The sequence below is a fragment of the Acyrthosiphon pisum genome, chromosome X (assembly GCF_005508785.2).
Source record: "Acyrthosiphon pisum isolate AL4f chromosome X, pea_aphid_22Mar2018_4r6ur, whole genome shotgun sequence".
In the NCBI taxonomy this organism is placed as follows: Eukaryota; Metazoa; Arthropoda; class Insecta; order Hemiptera; family Aphididae; genus Acyrthosiphon; species Acyrthosiphon pisum.
This window is the reverse complement of record NC_042493.1, coordinates 91680626-91703095: the sequence shown is the minus strand read 5'-3', so window position 1 is coordinate 91703095 and position 22470 is coordinate 91680626. Positions and strand designations below refer to the sequence as shown.

Sequence of the window (22470 nt, the reverse complement as noted above, 5' to 3'; positions counted from 1 at the left end):
TAATTTAGAATAAAAAGTTATTTTGCATTGTTCTCAAAAAACCTTTAGAGGGAAATAAGAAATTTAAAAAAATTCTGGGAGACGGAGAAAGCAAAATCTCGAAAAGCATTTACCTCAGAACGATACAGCCGAATGAAAACTGGTGGAGGTTGTGAAGACAAAATTAATGATTCAATAAACCCAGATGTTGAAGAACTAATAAGAAAACCACACATAGTTGAATGGAGTAATTTTCATGACAGTGATTCTGTAGTTATTGATAATCCAATAACTAATGGTAATAACTAATAACTAATGTTATACAAATATACTAATGTTGTTTTAATTTAAATTCTTTTAGAAAACACAGTTTTAATACAATTAAATACTGTGGACGATTTCGGCAGCTATGTAGATGATACATTCAAAGAAAATGAGGAAACTAGCAAAATTATAATTGATGGTTTGTATTTGTTATTACTTATTATTAATCTTGATACTTGATCAGTTTATTTATCTATTGCCTTGTTTATATTTAGATGATACTCCTGTTATACTTGATCAGGATTTAAAACCTCAAAATCATACAAAAACCTTAACACATAAAAAAGAAAAAAAACTTTTTCAAGGAGAAAAAACTTCTGGTATCATTGCAGAATGTGAACTAAGAGTAAAAAGACAAAAAATGTCCATTGAACATGAAAAAAAAAATGAATTATTTACAGGTTAATTTTTATAAACTGACCAGACAGTTTTTAATGATGATGTTAGTAAAATATTACTTATTGATTGTTTTAGATTTTAAATCAAAAACTTATAATGCAAGGACTAGCTGCAAAGAGAATAGATGAACATAAATTATTCAAATTAAATTGTGAAAAATTAGCTTTAGAAATTAAGCACTTAAAGGATTTATAGATAAGCAAAAATGTTTAAAATTACCAAGGAAGGAAACATGTATTACCAAGGAAGGAAAATTATGTGATTATTTGTTAAAAAACTTAAGATAATATTTAATTGTTATTATTTTGTTCTAATATTTATAAAATTATATGATATGTTAATATGTTATATTATATAGTATGATTTTTTTTTTTTCAATTTTCATTTGTTAAGATAAATATTACCTATAGTAATATTTAATTGTTATTATTTTGTTCTAATATTTATAAAATTATATGATATGTTAACATGTTATATTATATAGTATGATTTATGTTTCAATTTTCATTTGTTAAGATAAATATTACCTATAGTAATATTTAATTGTTATTATTTTGTTCTAATATTTATAAAATTATATGATATGTTAATATGTTATATTATATAGTATGATTTTTGTTTCAATTTTCATTTGTTAAGATAAATATTACCTATAGTAATATTTAATTGTTATTATTTTGTTTTAATATTTATAAATACAATATTACCAAAGAAGGTTATGTGATAGATTATATTGTGATTTTTATTTTATTTATTTAAAAGTGATATATATATTTATATACTTAGTAATATTTTATTTGTTATAGCCTGAGATTATAAATTAATTGAAATGTCTCAAAATGTATGCAGTTCTTGTAGCGTCGGCAATTATATTATTTTGAATATCTTCCACTGGAAATGTAAGTCTGTCCTCGCCTTCTTCTTCTTCTTCTTCTTCGCTATGCGAGTCATCATCACGTGTGTTATACTTCTGAGCCATGTTGTGAAGTAATGCACACGTGATTATTATATTAACTATTGTCTGTGGAGCATTAGCCAGACTTCTCCTCAAACATGAAAATCTTCTTTTCCAAAGTCCAAAAGTTCTTTCAATGATGTTCCTAGTCCTTATTTGTGCTTTGTTGTACTTGCGTTCTGGAGCTGTTGTTGGATTACGCAGTGGTGTAAACAAATATGACTTGCATGCATATCCTTAAGTTACAAAAATGATTAAATTAAATATTAACAATATTTTAGTTAGGTAACAGAAAACAAAACTATTATTTAATATTTACCACCGTCTCCCAGCAATTTTACTCCATGAGTATTTTCAGAAAAATGTTTTTTTGCATAACTGCCATTAAAAATAAAACTATCGTGGTAACTTCCTGGCCATCTAACTACCAAATCTAGGAATTCCATTGATGGTCCACAAATAGCCTAAATTAAATAAAACCAAAAATTGATGAATAAAATAGTATATAGTACGCAGCACCTATAATGTTGAAAAATTCTAATTTAAATTTAAAAATAGGTGTTTAATATGAATTCAATGATATAGGTACAAGGTACCTAATATCATTTTATACGAATAAGGATTCTGAGCGGAGGTGGTTTGTCAGCCTATAATATTACTAAGTATATTCTTTGATATTATTGTGATAATAATAATAATAAGTTGCATCCATCGCATATTTTTAATTTTTCAAAAAGATGAAATTCAACGTTTTTGAAACAGAGTTTTTGGTTTAAGAATTTTCAAAAACCAAAAATCTTCAATTTTAATATTTTGTAATTTACTTTACTATTAGGCATTAGTACTGCAGTAGATTAAGTTCATTTTTACAGAGAAAATTTCTTTAGAAAATGTCATTGTATGTATAGAACATAATATGTGAATAAATAAATTTTATAAGATATAAATAATATATTTTGAAAGTTTCAAGACTTTAAGTACCCACAAATAATATTTATATATTACAACAAAATAATTTATACCTAGCTTTATTGTTGGTCCAAATTTGAACATAAAATAAACTGTGTTCATAAGTTGTTGGTTACAGACTTACAGTATGAACTACTTACAATAATATTTAATACTAATTAAATAAATAAAAAATATACATACTTGAACGTTCAGAGAAAAATATCCTTTTCGATTTCTAAAAACTTCACCATCTGGCCCACCAGGATTCTGTATTTTAATATGGGTGCAGTCTATGCATCCGCCAATGCCTGGCATTTTATACATTTTATAAAACTGCTCCTGTATTAATCTCCATTCCTCGGCTGTATTTGGAAAATTAATGTAATGTTTGAATTGGCTTGCCAAACTCATAGAAACTCTTTTAATTATCCGAGATACAGTTGCTTGGTTTATTCCTCTGATATCACCACTAACTATCTATACTTAGTAAATACATACAATATGTTATGTAAAATAATTAGCTAAGTTATTATTGCTATTAAGTAACCTGGAAATTTGATGATGCATAAAATCTTAAAGCAATTAGAAGCTGGAGGATCGGAGGAATTGGTAAACCTCGTTTGGTCGAATAATCTATATTTGAAATCAGGTCCAATAAAACATCTACTACTGTTTCTTTGGAAAACCTATTATTCATTATTATTATGCATTTTGAGTTTATTATTTTAAATAAGAATTACTTACCTGTATCTTTTATAAAATTCCAAATCCGAAAAAAATTCTAATGGATTTTCCAAATCCCTTAAATACCTTCTTGGTGTAGGTTCTTCAACAAATTCAATAAAATTAATAAATTCCATTAAATCCTCCATTTCACAATAAATTAACAATACAACAATTACTTAATCAACAGTAAAGTCTAATTAAAAAAAGGAATAATACAATTATTAATTATAACGACAAGTTATAATATAAATTATATGTTTGTTTAATGATAACATCAAATTAAACATTTACGGGATGGCTAGGTGATGGATATTGACCACTTAACTTTACGGATTACTTTATGTATCAGCAGACCCATAACTATGACTATGCATTGCAAAGTTACGGGGATTCTCTTAGGTGTCACCTAAAATCCGTTAGGTGTTACTTAAAATGACTATGCATACGGCCCATAATACAGTAGTAGGACGATTTTACGCATACTCCCTTCAAGAAAATATAAACTCGCAATTGTTCAACACACACACACACATATGTACATTTACTTACAGTCCCTCTTAAATCAACACCTGTACACAAACACATATCGAGTCGTCGAGGAATATTAGGTCGTATAACGGGCCATCGAATAGTCGTCCCTATAAAAGACACCAGCAACCGGTACTACCAGCTGCGTCCCTTCGATCACTGAAATAGGTCGTCAACCCCGCGTGTTATTTTACACTACGTATTTTCTTGCCATATCGTTGTTGACAATCATTACTTCACCCAACTACCATTACACCCATTTAAAGCTTAATTTCTCCTACTACAAATATCTTCATAATCTGAATCGATAAAAAAAAACAATTTTCAATTCATATTATTCAATTAAAAAAAATGTTAAATAATACTTGGTAAATAATCATGGTCAAGTAATGCATTGACAGCCATGTTTCCTGAGTTAATTAGTTACTATATTCTAGTGTAAGTGAACTTTAAACTTTAAAGCTCAAAAGCTCAATTTAAAGCTTTAAATTTATTGATAAGATATTGATAAAGGAAACGAATAAATAATTTATGTATTTTAACACAGGCTGTTACACAAACTGATATTAAATTATTTTTTAGAATATTTACTTTTGTTTTGGTTGGTATGAGATACTAACTGATATGCTACTTTGAGGGGCTATAAAAAAGCCGAAAATATTTCATCCGAACAATATTTTATCCGAACCTTATTGTAGCCGACAGTATTAAGGCCGAAAAATATTTCATCCTAACCATATTTTAGCCGAATCGTATTTTAGCCGACACATATTTCGTACGAATTGTATTTCAGCCAAAAATATTTTAGCCGGAAAAATATTTTATTACCTACTTAATGACAAAAAATGTATTTGGTATCAAACGGTTGGTCATACATTACCAACCATTTGATATGACTACAAAAAACTGATAAGAATGAAATAATATACAAAATTAATCAAAAATAAAAATAAACTATATTTCGACTTTTGAGTGTTTAGACACAGAATAGGTGAAAATCATGAAAAATTAGATAGGTATCATCACAGTATTATGATACGCATCCTCCGCACTTTACTTCGCCTATATCGTTGTTCTCCACTCCTTATTAGTTGTCCATCATATACATACATAAATAACATAGAACAAAATCAAATTTGTCATGGTGAAAATATAGATTTTAATCTTTTATCTATTTTGTAATATATTATGGTTTAGACTTTATATGAAGTCTAACACTAACTGAACAATATTTTCGGCTTTTTATTATAAATGGTACAAAGTTATAGGATAAATAAATAAGTAAATAAATTATAAGTTATAATAATCATCTTGATGTTGTCGCTGTGTACTGATTTATTGTATTATATTAAAATAGAGTATTAAGCATTAATAGTCAATAAAACTTTGATTAATTAGTAATTACCTAATACACCAAAAAAATCGAAATAATAACAATCAAGATATTACCGAATTAGAAGTTTGAATTTTATATAACATTTCTTAAAAGAAGGAACTCATATAAATACAATCACTGTTATGTATACGTATCATAAACATACCACGTTCAGTATTTAATATAAAAATTAAAAATGTACAGTTTAAGGATGAAACTGTTATACTCGTCGTTGCATGATTTTTTAATATTAAATATAATATTATAAAATAAAAATTGGGAACGCGTCAAAATCAGGAACAAAAATGATCAGGACAAGATCCTATTACCTAATGGCTTATAATTTGCCCTGTAGGTAGTTCACAATCTCCATTAATATTATATTAAATTATTGTTTTATATACAAAGATTTATATTCAATATTTAAAAAAAAATTAAAATTAAAACCATAGTGAGTAATATTTTACCTTAAATTGTTAATAAAATTTATATTATATTTTATAAAAACTTAACTCATTTTAAAATGGCATAAGTATCACCTGTTTTAAAATTGTTTCATCCATTATCCCTAACAAAATATTGTCCTACAATAATTTTATATTTATTATTTTGAATAAATAAATTATTAAATTTAATGAATACCATGCTTGCCTATTTTATATAACTTGTAAAATATTGTGTAATTTAAAAGAAAAATCAGCATTTAATGTGATTCATTCAAAGGAATATATTTGCAAAAATGCAGTACTTTCCGTCCATTGTTGTTCATACAGCTTAAGCGTTGCATTGATTATTTTTATAGTAGCATAATGCATATACAGTGTTATAGTATATAAGACATAGGTAATGCATATACAGTTCAGGGTGTTCTAGGGTTATTTTAATTCTGATTGTATATTTCTATGATACTTATAAATTGTAATAAATTATTATAGTACTTTAAAAATATTTTAGTATAAGGTGATGATCATAGGCGCAAATAGGGGGGGGCTTTAAGGGCTAAGTCCCCCCAAAATGTCCATAGCCCTCCCAAACGTTTCCTACATTTTGTCTTAAGCTTATTCAATATTATCAAAGTAAAGCCCTATTAGTCCTATTAGCCCCCCCCCCCCAAATCTCAAACGCTATTTGCGCCCGTGGACTGATGATACTATGATATTAAGTGCAATTTTCCTAATTATAAAATCAAAACTAAAGTTCAAAGTAATAAAGTAACATATTTAGTGTAGTAGGCACTACCTATATTTATATAATAGAGTCCGAAAATAAAATAAAATCAATTCTAAGATAGGTATAAAAACCTTAATATTATCAATTTTAAATCAACTATTGTTGTCATTCATTTGTGTAGTTTATACTTTATTGTGGGTAATATTTAAAACAGCATTTTTTCCCATTGTAAGAACCAATTTCCCACTGTCACTGGTGTTGTCAGTAACTAATAAGTATTATGTATATCATATATTATATATAATACATCCGTATTTATATTTATATATATATATATATATATATATATTATAATTTATAATTTATAACTGAGCCTACATTTATGAATGCCAAATGCTGGTCAATTTTCAATTTAAAATGACCTTAAAATAACCATTTTTTTTTTTAGAAAGCCCATGAAATAATTGCATTACATTTTTATTTATTTTGGGCACATCTGATTTAAATTAAAAAAAGTGATTCCTAAGAAACATAGTCTAAAAGTTTATAAATTCAACCATTTTTTCAAAATTAAAATCTTTCAAACCAAATTCTTCCAGTTTTGTCTAGCTTATTGGTCTAGAAGTTACTTTTTTTCATTGACTAGAGCCCCCTCCCGCCCCCTTAAGGTTTATTTTATGATACGGAATTTAAATATATTTAAAAATACAATAACAAACAAAATTAATGTTTAGATTGGTCAAATCTACATTAGTTTTGATTTTTGTCAAAACCGGCTGCAGCCCCCTTTAAGTATTGGCTTTCCAGCATATGGAATAATTTTTGATTCATTCAAATTTCAATTCAAAATTTAATTTTGATTTTGAAAAATCTAACAAAAACCTAAATCCTTAATTATAAGTCCTTTAATAAAAATCCTATCCTTATGAAGCGAACTCTTCAAGAATCGAAGCAGATCCCTAGATTATTCCCCAGTTAGTTTATTTAGTATTATTGACGAATGTTTAGTATTCGATATTTAACTATCGATACTGCCCATCACTAATAGATACTCATTTTGGTGAAAATTATAAACACTATTTTCGGCTACCTGCAGTGGTGCAAATTACATATATTTATTCTGGTGTAAATTACAAGCTCCCTTTTTGTCAATTTTGTACTTAGAAAGTTGGTTAAACTACCAAAATCCATTATAAATGTATGGAAAAAAAAATTTGTGGTTAAAATAGGTATTTGCCTTTTAAGAAAAAAAAGTTGTACTGCACATCCGCAAGTCTAATTAAGCTTACAAAATTCAAAGGACATACAAAAGTGTATTTTTCTGTCATAACAACCAACTACCCTCTGTGCAAAACTTAGAACTTGACTTAGAATAGAAATTACAAAACGATTTTGTAGGGAACTTCTCTAGGAGAAATCGTGTAGACTTCTATATGATTAATTAAAACGTTTCAAAATCTAATAGAAGTTATAAAATGCTTTTTGAGAGATATCGAACACCGATGTATAATAGTAGTTATAAATTACAGTAGGATTGACATGTTTCATTAGTATAACTTCTTATCGACGTCAATTGTTGAGTATCATGCGAAATCGCAATGACTTTACTTGCGTTTGCGTTGATTTTTCGTACAAAAATAAGAAATTTAATTTTAGAACATTTCAAATTAACTTCTCATATACATCGCTTATTCCTCACACGCGCATAAATTGTTTATAACATAATAATAGTTATTAGGGTTTTCCATAATACGATAATATGCTTTTTGCAGCTTATCAATATAATGATGCCGGCTTGCGATATATGATTATTATAGTGTAAAATATTTTTCACTTAATAATTCGTTACCGACCTTTATTGTCGCATCGTAACCGTAAATTTGTAACCTGCCGACTGCCATGCTGTGTTTGATGTGTTACCTATATATTTTGTAATTAAAAATCGTACAATTTTACATTTTAAATTTTGTAAGCTGCTCGTAAAGTCGTAAGTCGTGAATCGTGATCGTTCGGTACCTACTGTAAGTCTATAAAATTAAGACAATTCGATTTTCCGAAGAAGTACCTAGTTATTTGCGATAGGTACATTATTATAGTGTAAAATATTTTTCACTTAATAATAATATCGTTACCGACCTTTATTGCCTTGTCGCATCGTAACCGTAAGTTCGTAACCTGCCATAATGCTGTGTTTGACGTGTTATTTGTAATAAAAAATCGTACAATTTTAAATTTTAAATTTTGTAACCTGCTCGTAAGTCGTAATCGTTCAGTACCTACCTACTATAAAATTTAGATAATTTGATTTTCCGAAGAAGTACTTATAGCGGTATTTGACGTAAAGTAGCAACTACATATACCTATTATAACAGTCTACGTTTTACAACTGATCAAGTATCAAGATGGACAATCAAAAACAGGTAAGACTATATTATTATTACATAAAATTAGTACCTATAATATTACTCTGACTAAGGTACTTAAATAAATTAATATTTGCGTAAATCAATTTTTCTTCCAATTGATAAAATAGACAATATAGTGTACCTACCTATAGGTACTGAATATATAATATTATAATAGCTAGGTACCTATTCATATTAAAGGTATATAGTTATTTAATGATAAAAGACTAATATGTTAATGTTTGGTTGCGAATATTACAATATTATATCATACAATTTACCTTATTGCTATTATTTAAAATGTAAATAATATCTTATACCTATATAAATCAAATTTCAACTATCATTTGTATGGTTGTAAATTGTAATTAACATTAAATAGTTTATTGGTACCTATATTATTCTTAGTTATTTAGTTAGTACCTAGTAATTTATATGATATAATATATAATATTGAGAAATTTTATACTTAACAGATTAATTTTGTACATTTGTGATTAAAAAATTAATAAAACTAAGTTTATTAGTACCTACTTACCTATATGTACACAGTCCTATACGTAGGTTGATTCACCAAGAATGATAACCATATTTTTGCATACATAATATTTAAAATTTAATTTTTAAAATTTTTATATTATGCAATTAAAAAACCATATTTTGTAACACTTAATGATTGTAGGTATAGACACAAACTTCAGTTTTTCAAAAGAAAACCACCCTTTTTTCTTTAAATTATTCAATTAATAGCTTATAAGTTATGAGGAAACTTTCAAGTAGGTATCTAAGTTAAAGTTCAAATGAGTATAGATCCCTGGTTTCCAACTTATTAAACTTTTATGTTCTAAGGATAATAATTCCATGATACTACATTTTGTGATTTTGTGATTTTGTGATTTTAATATTTTATGTTTAAATAATACTAATTAAAATCAATTTGTAAAATATGCAGATAAACTTAGATATGAATTAAACGTCCAACAATAATATTCGTATGAATACAATTTATATGAATTACCTAGTAATTATTACCTACCTACTAATTACCTACTAATTATTAAATTATGGTTTTGAAGTCTAGCTAGTCTTATTGACTTTTATAGTTTTATCCTTAGTGAACAATGTTTAATAAGTCTGTAACTAGTACCTAATTAACATTTAGGTTAAGATAGGTATTACCTAGGTATATCAATTAATATCTTCAACAAAATAAATTCATTGAATAATTTTAAGTAATAACGGGGTTCCATTTAAAAATTAATAGTTTGTATCGAACACTCTTTAAGGGGTACAACAAATTCCTACCTATAACTAAAAAATATGGTCTATGTATATTAAAAATTTCAAAAATACATTATTAAAAAAACAAAAATGGAGTATGTAAAGTACTAATATGTAATTTGTGTACATATATGTATGTATGTTAGGTACTTATAAATAAATTTATAAAGTATTTAGGTATGTTATAACTATAGACACATTTAAATATATCAACTTTAATTTGATTTTTAAACACTAAACACGATTATTTTTAGTGGTCAGTAAGGTATTTTGAAAGTGAAAAAACCTATTCAGTAGTACCAAGCAATTGGCTTGTTATACAACATGGTAAATATTATTGTAAGTGGCCAAAAAGACAAAAAGTCACTTCCAAAATGATAATGAATGCTGAAGATCCATCTAATAAATGGCTTCTTTACCCAATAAATATTATTGAAAATTCAACTTTCAGTAAGTTAAATATTAAATAGATGATATTATTCTACATAGTAGGTTGTAGGTACCTAATTGATTAGTTATTTTACATTTTATTTATAGATACTTATGAAGAAGCTGTGAAAAGGGAAAGACAGATTTTTATATCAGCTTCTGAGTCTGAGAGTGGAGACCCTAACATAGAAAAAAGAAAAATATGTAATCTAAACTATGAAAGTGATGGTAAGGAATGTCACAAATGTGAACAATTTTTATTACTCAATCTCCCAAAGTATGGTTATGGAATTTTTTAAAACATATTTTCTACCTAATCATAGTTTTTGAAAGGATTTTAGTAGTTGGTGTTACAAATTGTTAATTTGAGTGTTACAACCATACAACTATAGACCTTAGACTAGTAGATTGAGCATGGGAATCTGGTGTGAATACGCTGATTGGGTTGTAACCGGACTACACGGCACATCCACACTAAATTATAAAATATACTATGATCAATTTACATGACTGTTCTATCCAACTACGCTGTCCATAACCTTCTGTCTTAATATAAGATTAATACATCAATCTATGATTACAACATTTACAATTAATCAATAAATGTTTTAATTCATTGATACATTATTTTTTTAAATATAATATAAGTTTTAATATTGACATATTATCAATACATTTTGGATTATTTTACAAATGATTCAATAAATAAATACCTATCTATTTAATAGTTTTATTTAGGTTAAAAGAATATTGATTAATTTAGATAAATAGATAGTAAGAATGATTATACATTTAATACATATTTTCTGAATATATTTATACATATACCTACCTATTTTTATGTTGAATTTTAGATAGTAGTACATTAGATGGCCCACCTTTTAAGCTGTATAAAAATACTACTACTGTATCAAACATTTGCTCAGATCAAATTAATATTAATCATAATTATAAAGGTCAAAATATACAGCAAAATTATGAGAGTCAAATTTTCCCTATATCATGTAAGTATAGTAAGAAGTAATAAGAACCTATTAAACAATAAACAATTTAATCAAAAATGTACTATTGCAATTTTATATATTTTCTAATTGTAAAAATGCCTGGTGACACAATTATGCTAATAAATAATAAAAATATATATATATTTTCTGCAGTGATGAGAATCGTATAATATATTTTTCAGTTTTAACTAGAATTTATTTTTTAATGCAAAAGTTAGGTATCTATTTTTTTATGATTCTTTATATCTAAATGATTAGGAAAGTTATATAATTATTGTTTTTTAGTTTAGTTATTTCAGTTCAACCACTAAGTTAAACAATTAAATAATTCTTATTTTATGCAATATTTGTTATTCTTTTTTTACAAAATTATTCATAATACAAATCAATTATAACTTATAAGTATATCACTTTTTATCTAGACCGGAAAATATATATATATATATATATAACTTTATAATAAAATTGTGAAATTTAAAAAATTCAAAAAAATTTATCTCATATTATTTGATTTACTAACAGCTTCTTTGACAGACTTGTATGACATGGACACTAGTATTCCCAGAAGTTCAAATAATGTAATTAGCTCTTCAGTATATCAGACAACACCAAAAAACCAAACAGCAAACCTTAATGTTGATTCAAATCATGAAACTAGCTCTATATTTCAGACAACACCAAAAAATCAAACAGCAAACCTTAATTTAGATTCAATTCATGAAACTAGCTCTATATTTCAGACAACACCAAAAAATCAAACAGCAAACCTTAATTTAGATTCAATTCATGAAACTAGCTCTATTAATCATACAACACACAGATCTTTGCCAATTAATATATTGTCAAATTTATCTGATTCAACTTTAGCAAGCCCTCTGCCTTCAACATCTAGAGACTTAAGTAGCTCTTTTATAATAAATGGTAAGATACTATATTTTAAATTAATTAAATTTTTACATCACTTACATATCTACTTAACATGTTTTCATTATTTATATTTCTTTTAACTTTATAAAATTTGTTTAAACAATAGGTAATTATCATAATATTATGGTAAAATGTAATTTCAATCAACTAATTGTAGTAATTAAAGTATTTATATGTATTTTAAATTGAATTTAAAAAAAATAAATAAACAAGATAGTTAAATAAATTTTATTAATCATAGCCTAAAATAATTAAACTTAATAATACATATTATATAAAAATTATGATTTTTATTATTTAGGTATTCAAAATACCCCTACTACAGACTTATTGCAACAGATTTTTGAACAAGGCAATGCTACTCATATATTTTTAAAACGATTAGATGGAAAGATTGAACGTTTGGAACATAAAATTATGGATATTTCTACAAATAAAAACAACAATAATATTCAAACATTAAATGATGATTTTTTATCATATTTTCCCATGAAGGATATAGCCGGAATTGATAATATTGAAGCTCTTATTACCAATGATATTGGTTTTAAAAAAAATGTGGTAGGTATATTAATCTATATAATTCTTTATTACTCATTTTCTAATAAATATAGATTATAGTACATAGGTATATTCTATGTATAATCCATAATCATTATCAAATAGGTATTATTTAATATGTAACTACAAAACATTGCTATATAAAACTACTTTACAGTTTTTTTTTAAGTGTTTATTAACAAGATTGTTTTACAATATTTTTTGCAGGAAAATTTTGTAACTCAAATAGGAGGCACTGATGCAAAAAACTTTGTGAAACGTATATTTCAAAGACTCTTTTCAAATGAATTGTCGTCCAAGTGTTCCTGGACTGGTTTCCGTAACAATTTCAAACTTGAAAACCTTACAATTGTGGCCATAATAAAAGGTGTATTATTATCTATGAATTTTGTAAATCATAATTATTATTTAAATGATTTCTAGGTGTATGCAGAGATAATTTTAAAATTTCTGATATAGAGTTTGAAACTCTTGTCAAACATTGGTTTCGCCATGGAGCTCAACGTTTGGCTCGGGATCAGTTGCTGTGCAAAAATAAATAGTTTACAATTAGTAAGTATCAATATTGTAATGGGTTAATTTCCCCTTATAATATTATAAATATTTATATACTAATATATACTATATAGTAGAAGTACTAGTACAATATATTAGATATTTTTCTCACTATTAACATATTAGTCTTTAGTTTTATTGCATTAGACAATCAATTTTTAGTGTCAAAACAGGAAAATGTAAAAATTTATGACTTACTATACTATATATAACATACTTATAAAGTTATAAATACTACCGTATTATAGTATTTATAATTTTATGTTCATAATATAAATAAATTAGTTTTGGAAGCTAGAATCTTTTATAAGTATTTAATTATTAAGTTAAGTATAAATTATTCCTATTCAATTGTATAATTATACAAATGTGTTATAGATTAAGAAAAGGAAACCTCTCCACTGCATGTCCAAGAGGAACTTCCAACGATATTTAGAAACCAAAAAGAAATTAAATTGTATAAAGGATCCAATGTTGTCAAATAATGTAAGAATCAATAAATCTTTCAATAATTTAACTTCTCAGGAATCTCAGCCTTCATTAACTAGTTCCTGTACTGAAACGACCAATAACATTACATTATATCCTACACCAATTGATTTACAATTTTCGGATGATATAAATAATGTTAATAATGATGCTGCTAATACCCCTAAAACTATATTAAATAAAAATAATGTTACCCTTAAAGATAAATTATGTAAACTTATATCAGATTATCATATATCTCATAATTGTGTCAATGAACTTTTACAAATTTTGAGATCTGAAGGTCTTGACTTGCCAAAAGATGTTAGAACTTTACTAAAAACTCCAAAAACTCACGAAATTATTAATGTATATCCTGGATCTTACATCCATATTGGAGTAGAGTATATGGTATCACCTATTTTGGTTGCTTATTTTGATAAATTAAAATGTACTAATCTAATACAATTAAGTATTAATATTGATGGCTTACCAATCACCAAAAACTCCAAGTCTACCTTATGGCCAATATTAATTTCTTTTGTTAACATAGTCGATTTAAAACATATTGTTTTGCCAGTAGGCATATACCATGGGAAATTTAAAAAACCTGATTCAATTTTTGATTTTTTAAATAATTTCATGGTGGAAATGAAAAATATTTTAACTCATGGATTATGTGTAAATAATGTAACATTTAAATTTGAAATAAGTCAAGTAGTGTGTGACGCACCTGCGAAAGCATTCATTTTAAACGTTAAATCTCATAATGCATATAATAGTTGCAATTCTTGCATTGAAGAAGGTGAATTTATCAATAACAGAATGTCATATTTAGGTATTTCGGCCGCTTTAAGAACTGACGAATCATTTAAAAATAAAAAAGATGAAAATTATCACAAAGGTGAATCCCCATTAGAAAGTTTTCCAATAAATATAATATCTACTGTTGTTATGGATTATATGCATAACGTTTGTCTGGGGGTGATGAAAAGAATGTTATTATTTTGGGTAAAAGGTAAAAAGCCAGTTAGATTTCTTAATAATAATATAGAATTAGAAATATCTAATCAATTGATAGAATTTAAACCATTCTTTCCATCTGAGTTCAATAGATTGCCTAGAAGTTTAGAAGAATTAGAATACTGGAAGGCAACAGAGTTCCGTTCTTTTTTATTGTACACAGGTCCAATAGTATTAAAAGGGAGACTACAAAAAAATTTTTATCAACATTTTATGTTGCTTCACTGTGGAATTCGGCTTTTATTAAATTCAGAAACATGTATAATTTATAATGATTTAGCTAATGATATATTAAAACAGTTTGTAACTCAATATCCTAACCTTTATGGAAATGAGTATGTAACATATAATGTACATGGTTTGATACATTTGTCTGACTTTGTAAAAATACACGGTTCACTGGAAAATTTTAGTGCTTTCAAGTATGAAAATTGTTTGCAAATTATGAAAAAAACTGTGAAAAATTCAAAGTATCCGCTTCAAGATGTGTATAATAGAATTGTTGAACAATATTCTCAAGTACAATTATTACCTACTTACCCAATTTTAAAAAATCAGATTGATTACAATCCACTAATTCATAATGACCCTACTGTGACATTATATAAAGAACTCATAACTTCCAATTTTACTGTTAGTAGTAATAATGTTAGAAATAATTATTTCTATTTAAATACAAATAATATTGTTTCAATTAAAAAAATAATTAAACGACTTGATGGAACCATTGTTTTAGAAGTAAATCAATTTAATAATATATATAAAATGTTTGAAAAACCCATTCCATCCAACATTGTTGGTTCCTATTTTATTGATTTAAAAAGTGAGACTGGGCCTTTTCATATAGAATTGCAAACATTAAAATATAAAGGTATTTTTTTACAGATAGCTCAATTCAAAGCAGTGTTTATGTTATTGCAACATACTGTATAACAGTATAAGTTTTATTTTACTATATTTTATTGTGAAGTTTTTTAATTCATTATAAAATTAATATTATTATATACATATTTTTTTTTTTTTTTTTTATTGATTGTATTGACATCAGCAACAAAGGCTTTACCAAAGGCACAATTATTATTAAATACATTTTTTTTTTTAAATTTATTACACCTACATTTTTATGTATTGTTACTTATTTTGTTTGTAATAATTATTTATATTAATTTAAGACAAATTATTATAAAATAAATTTTTAACAGTGCCTTTTATTTTATTACAACACAGTTATCAATTTATCATTATTATATTCTACAGCAAAGGCAAAGGCTATTAGTCACAATATTATTAGTAAACACAATTTTTTTTTTTTTTTTTTTTTTTTTTTTTTAGTTTTATGATACCTACATTATTATGTATTGTTACTTATTTTGATTGTAATAATTATTTATATTAATTTAAGACAAATTATTACAAAATAATTTTGAACAGTAGCCTTTTTATTTTATTACAACACAGCTGTCAATATATTTTACGGTATAGTTTTATTTTATTATTTACTGTGAAGTTTTTAAATTCATTATAACATTATTATGTATTATCTACACTCTACTTATTTTTACTGTAATAATAAATTATTTATATTAATTTAAGACAAATTATTATAAAATAATTTTTAACATTGCCGTTTTCATTTTATTACAACACAGTTTTCATTATATTCTACATTATAAAGTTTTTCAGTTACTCATTTTGTAACATATTATATTTCATATTATATCTGTATATAGGTATATGAATATATTATGTATTATTATATATTAGATATAATATAAATGTATAACATAAAATTATATTTATTGTACACTTATTATTTTTGTAAGTAATTTACACAAATAAATATTTATATTGTATGAATTTGTTTACATTTTTTTTTTTATCCTATAACTGTATTTTTTTCTAAACATCTCATTTTAAAAATTTCCTAAAGATAATATAAAAATGTAAATGTAATTATAGTAATTATAAATTAACAAAGGGGAAAATTAATATTTTTATTACATAAATAAATTATCAAAGTCATTGTCTGGTATACCACCTGCTTATATAATATATGTTATATACTTTGATTTTTTTTTTTGTAGGGGGGGGTTGAAGTTTTAGAGCTCTAAACCACCTTATATTATGGGTCTGAAGAAGTGTGTCAGATGAAAATGTTATGTCTATGTGAAAGTCTATAATAACAATACTTATTACCTGTTAATATATCATGGCAGTCAATTAGATCTTTGATGGGAAGTTGAAATGATATTAATATGTGAACTTCTAAAGAAGTATTCATTGTGAAGTCCTATTGATTTAAAGTGTAATGTAACTTAGAAGTTAAGTCACTTCTCCGAGAAGTTTATATGAAGTCAAATTGCGACTTCCTACAGAAGTTCGAGTTCAACATCTCATTTTGAATATCACTCAACCTGGCGTTTGGCATCCGTGAATCATCTCTGAGAAGGCAAACAAACACTGATTTGTAACTTCCCTTGTCACAGTGAGAATGCTATGAGAAGTTAATTGGAATAGATTTTGCACAGAGATAGTGTTAGATATAAATTAAATATTATTTTTAATACATTATTAATCAAGGAGTTGTATTGAAAATGTAATTCATAAATCATAATATATTATATAGAATAGAATAACACTATAATTGTAAACCTACATACATTAGTAGTATATACCTATAATTTTAAGTTTTACTTTAATTGCCAAAATTATACTTATTTTCGTATTTGACTAGTTACTGTTTTTTTTTTTTTGTAGGTAACCAAATGTACCTATTCTTAAATATTACGGTAAATGGAGTAATTTTTCTCTTCAGCGTTATAATTTTTACTCTAGTTATGCAAACGATAATCCCCCTCTTTATGAATAAATTATTGATTAATATTCTGCATATGACATTGTGTGTTATGTGTGTTATGTGACATATGTTCATATATTCCATAATATTTATCTGCTTTTCCATTGTATATTTTATTTTATTTAAATACCTAGTGCCATGGATTAACAACAAAAGCAATATTTTTAAATTATTTTTAAAGGAACGAGTACCTAACAATTTACCAATAAATAATTAATTAGTTGTGCATATGACAATCAGCTAGTAAATAAATAAATAATGATGTTTGACATTAATTTGACTGTTATCGTTATTTTATTGCTAAAAATATTTACCGTTTAAATAGGAACTATAGCTTACACTTTAATTTCAGTTTGGTACAGGCTTTATCAAAATGACCACTGATTTTCACATAACCATAAGACCCATTTTATTTGTATCCAAGTTTATGGGATAATTGATATCTCATATACCATATGGGGCCTTCTGGATTATTGGTTCAGAATAAAAACTCAAATGTTCACGCATTACTAGAAATAGCACGTATGATTGTGTTCTTGGTATGCACTTACATATATTTTAATCAATATAAGCCAATCAATATAATATACTTCAAACTATAAGTATTGTTCAATTTTGGATTATCGTTATTGCAGCCAGACTATCAACTATATGGATAATCAAGTATCTATTTATTTATTATGTTTTAAATAATATGAATTAATTTAGGACATAGGTACAATTTATTTATTTGTATTAAATGAACTTACCAGCGATGTAATGAGAAATACATTGATACATTGCAATTGATTTTAATTTACAAAGTTTAATAATAGTTTGAGATTGCCAAAGAAAACATTATGATAATTAACTATAATCGTATTCATGGATCATAATAATGTTTATTATTTTAAAACTATTACCATAAAGGTGTAATAGCATAATCTAAACCAGTGGTCTTCAACCTTTTTGGACTCGCGACCCACTTTTTTAGGTCCACATTTTTCGCGACCCACGTGAGCTTTGTAGAAAAACAAAAACAAAGCTAAAATTTCTTATTGCGTATATTGTATAGTAATAGTGTAATACCTATTATAACTGAATAAACTGAATATACTGTGATTTGATATCCATTATACTATAGAATGTAGATTATATAAACTGCATTTTTATTTATTTCAACTATTAAACTTATTTTTTATTTTAAAAATAAGACGTATCGTGACCATATTTTAAAGCTTATGCGACCCAAAAATGGGTCGCGACCCACCGGTTGAAGACCACTGATCTAAACTAGTATTCTACAGTATTAGTCGGAAATAAAATATACTTATTAAACCTATTAGGTACCTATACCAGCACTAAGTTAGATAAACATGTATATACTATTACAATAATCAGGGTAGTACCTCAAATTAAATAACTGAAGTTTGAGATCTTATCATAATAATTTGTAACATTAATATTATTCATCATAATTTTTTTTTCTTTTATTAATAATAACCTCGGCATCTAGGGCCATTGGCTACTTCAAATTTATGGGGTTACATTTGAAGGTAATTGTTTAACATTAATACACATATTATTTTACAGAAGGTTGATTAAATTAGAATTGATTATAAATGATATCGTGTTTTGGATGTTGGCTGGCTGAAGGGCTTCGGGAGAATGGGAGAAACTCCTGCTTCCCGTTTTTCTCTCTCAAATTGGCGGCATTCAGATATAATATGCTTGATTGTGAGCTGTGTGCCGCAGCTTGTACAAATAGGGGGGTCTTCCTTCTTCATCAGATGTTGGTAGGTTAACAATGAGTGTCCGATTAGCATTCTGTTGATTGCCGTTTCTATTTTCCTGGATGTGTTCGATGGAGAGGGCCATGCTATGGTGGTGTGTTTGATCTCGTTTAGTTTGGTAGAACCTAGTCTCCAAGCTCGAAGCCATATGTTGCTTGTGGTTGTTTTTGATAGAGATTTAGCGTCGTGTAGCGTAAAGACATTAAGTTTTATAGCGTCCGGGGATGTTATTGCTTGGCGGCGATTTTCATCGGCTCTCTCGTTTCCCGTGATTTGACTGTGGCTGGGTATCCATATCAAGATTATGGAGTATCCGGAATTTGTGAGGTTATGCAGTTGTTTCTGAATTTTTCTCGCGATTTCGTTCGGAGTGAAGGGGTTTTCGATGCTCCTTAAAGAACTTAGCGAGTCGCTTAGAATAGCTGCTTTGAGTATGCGTCTTGTTTTGATGAGGTCTAGGGCGTAAGAAATTTCCGTTGCCTCCGCTGAGTATATTGAGCAGAAATTGGGGAGTCTCAGCATTGATACGTGGTCTTTAACTACTACTGCAGCTCCAACACCGTTATCAGTTTTGGAGCCGTCCGTGAATATTTCAGTGTGGTCACAGAGATCGGAGGTGATTGATTGTAGGTGTTGTTTAAAGACTATGGGTGGGGTATCATTCTTAACTAGTTCGCTAAGTACGAGTAGTGTTCGGTAAGTGTTAAATTTATTTTAATTAATTCATATAAATTTTAAATTTGCAAATTAATTTTTTTTTTAATACATATCTTCATAAAAATATAAAATTTTACTTGATTTGTTGGTTTTTGATTATTTATTGAAATAAATGTTTCTAGGTTCTATTAAAATAACAAAATAACATGTAACAATCAAACCGTTTTGAAATTAATTATTATTTTTTGTATTATGTAGGTATTAATTATAAATCGGACTATGCCACCGATATCACAAACTTATAAACTATACTTCCTATCTATTCTATGAACATTTCACTTTTTTTACCAAAAAAAGTAACACTATGAGTTAGTACTGCACTTTTCCACATCATTCCTTATTTTCATACGATAATCATTAATCTATAAAAGCAGCGTTCTTAGTTCTGATGATGATATTCATATTTATACATTTTCTATTACATACAAGTATTAATGATTATGATAATCGACCCCAAAAAAACTCCAGGGAACACCTTTCCCTGATCCCCCCTGTGTAAGCTCTGGGAAATTTATAATGTATAATTATGTTTAATTGAATTATAGAATAAAAAGCGCAATACAGTGGTTATAAAGTCCGTTTCGTTAAGTGTGAAAGCATGGGCATGGGTGACGCCAACAGATAAAATTCCGACCCGGGTCGGGGGTCCGTCCCGTCACCGTTTCGTCGTAGTGTGAATATACCTAACAAATATTCTGCAGCTCTTGATATAATACAGAGTGAGCAGGTACGGTGACATTTTTACAATATATACAATATACATACTATAATATATTCTGTACGTCATAACGAATCAAATTTTTGCTTAATTAATAAGAATGGTTAAAATTGATTATAATTAATTATTACTATTTTTAACTTCACCCCCCCCCCCCGGATTTTCTGCCCAGAACATCTCTAATCTCTCTTATTCGTATTGTTTGAATTCGTTATGATGCTTTTGTTTGTTTGATACAAATACATATTAAGGCGCATAATCTACAGTGAACATATAATTTTTAGACATCCGTTGCGTAACGTTAACACACAGCTAACCAGTACACCGTTAGGTATTCTCTATCTATTATGTACTGATAATTAAATTATTATTTCTACGAAATAGACAATATTTTAATTAAAACGTTTTTAATAAATTTAAATTGCTGGTTATATGTTTTCCAGCGGCCAATAATTTGTGAATAAATAATTGATTAATTTCCCATACCTACTATAACAATCGGCAAGTTAATAAATAAATAATGATATTCGACATTAATTATTTTATTGTTAAAAATGTGTATTTTAAATTTAAATATCAGTTTTGGTACAGACTTTATCAAAATGAATCTGATTTTCACATAACCGTAATACCCATTTTATTTGTATCCAAGTGTGTGGGCTTAATTGATATTTCATATACCGTTGGACCTTCTAGATTATTGGTTCAGAATAAAAATTCAAATGTTCACGCATAACTAGAATGTTTATGAATCAAATATCAGTTTGTGATTAGGACCGAATTTCGGCAAATCAATTAAAATCTCGTTACAACTGTAAGTATTCGTTTTTTTTTCTTTACCATAATAATATTAGAACTGTATAATAAATCCTATTTCATTTGGTTTATCATTTTGTGTATTAAATCCACTAGTTCTTAATCGTTTTATCTTCACAGAATATTGACGATAACAATATATCCTATGCTAGTTCACATTGGAACACTAATCGAGAATAGAGATTTACTGGTCAGATCAATAGATTCTATTAAGTAAAAAAAAAAAAACAAAAATATCCAGAGTTTTATAATAATATGTGTCTTACATTTTGGGGATTTTTGGTCTGTTATTATAATATTTGTTATGTTTTTCTACATATACTGGTATTATTGATTAGTGGAATAATCACATCAATACTGATGAAAGATCACCCAGTGATATTGAAATTAAACAATTATACTTATTCTTTTTTTGAAAATTATACGTTTTAGAACATTTAATTAAGTGAATAGTATATATAAGTTTATTTCAATAGTAACAAGGAACAACCGAATAACCTTGACTTTTTCTCCAAATATCATTTCAACAT

General features: G+C 26.5%; 2 protein-coding genes across 2 annotated transcripts; one reads left to right on the top strand and one right to left on the bottom strand.

Moving 5' to 3' along the window:
• Positions 1-1522: 1522 nt before the first annotated feature.
• Positions 1523-3480, bottom strand: LOC103308703 (putative nuclease HARBI1). The gene is made up of 5 exons (XM_008182537.1): positions 3353-3480; positions 3156-3294; positions 2810-3085; positions 1977-2121; positions 1523-1893 (listed from the first exon to the last, which is right to left on the bottom strand). The coding sequence occupies exons 1-5, from the start codon at positions 3478-3480 to the stop codon at positions 1523-1525; spliced, it is 1059 nt and encodes a 352-aa protein (XP_008180759.1).
• A 9741-nt stretch (positions 3481-13221) lies between these two features.
• On the top strand, positions 13222-15993 carry LOC107883111. Its single transcript, XM_029485294.1, has 3 exons — positions 13222-13566; positions 13948-15693; positions 15946-15993. The coding sequence occupies exons 1-3, from the start codon at positions 13507-13509 to the stop codon at positions 15991-15993; spliced, it is 1854 nt and encodes a 617-aa protein (XP_029341154.1). The 5' UTR covers positions 13222-13506.
• Positions 15994-22470: the final 6477 nt, after the last annotated feature.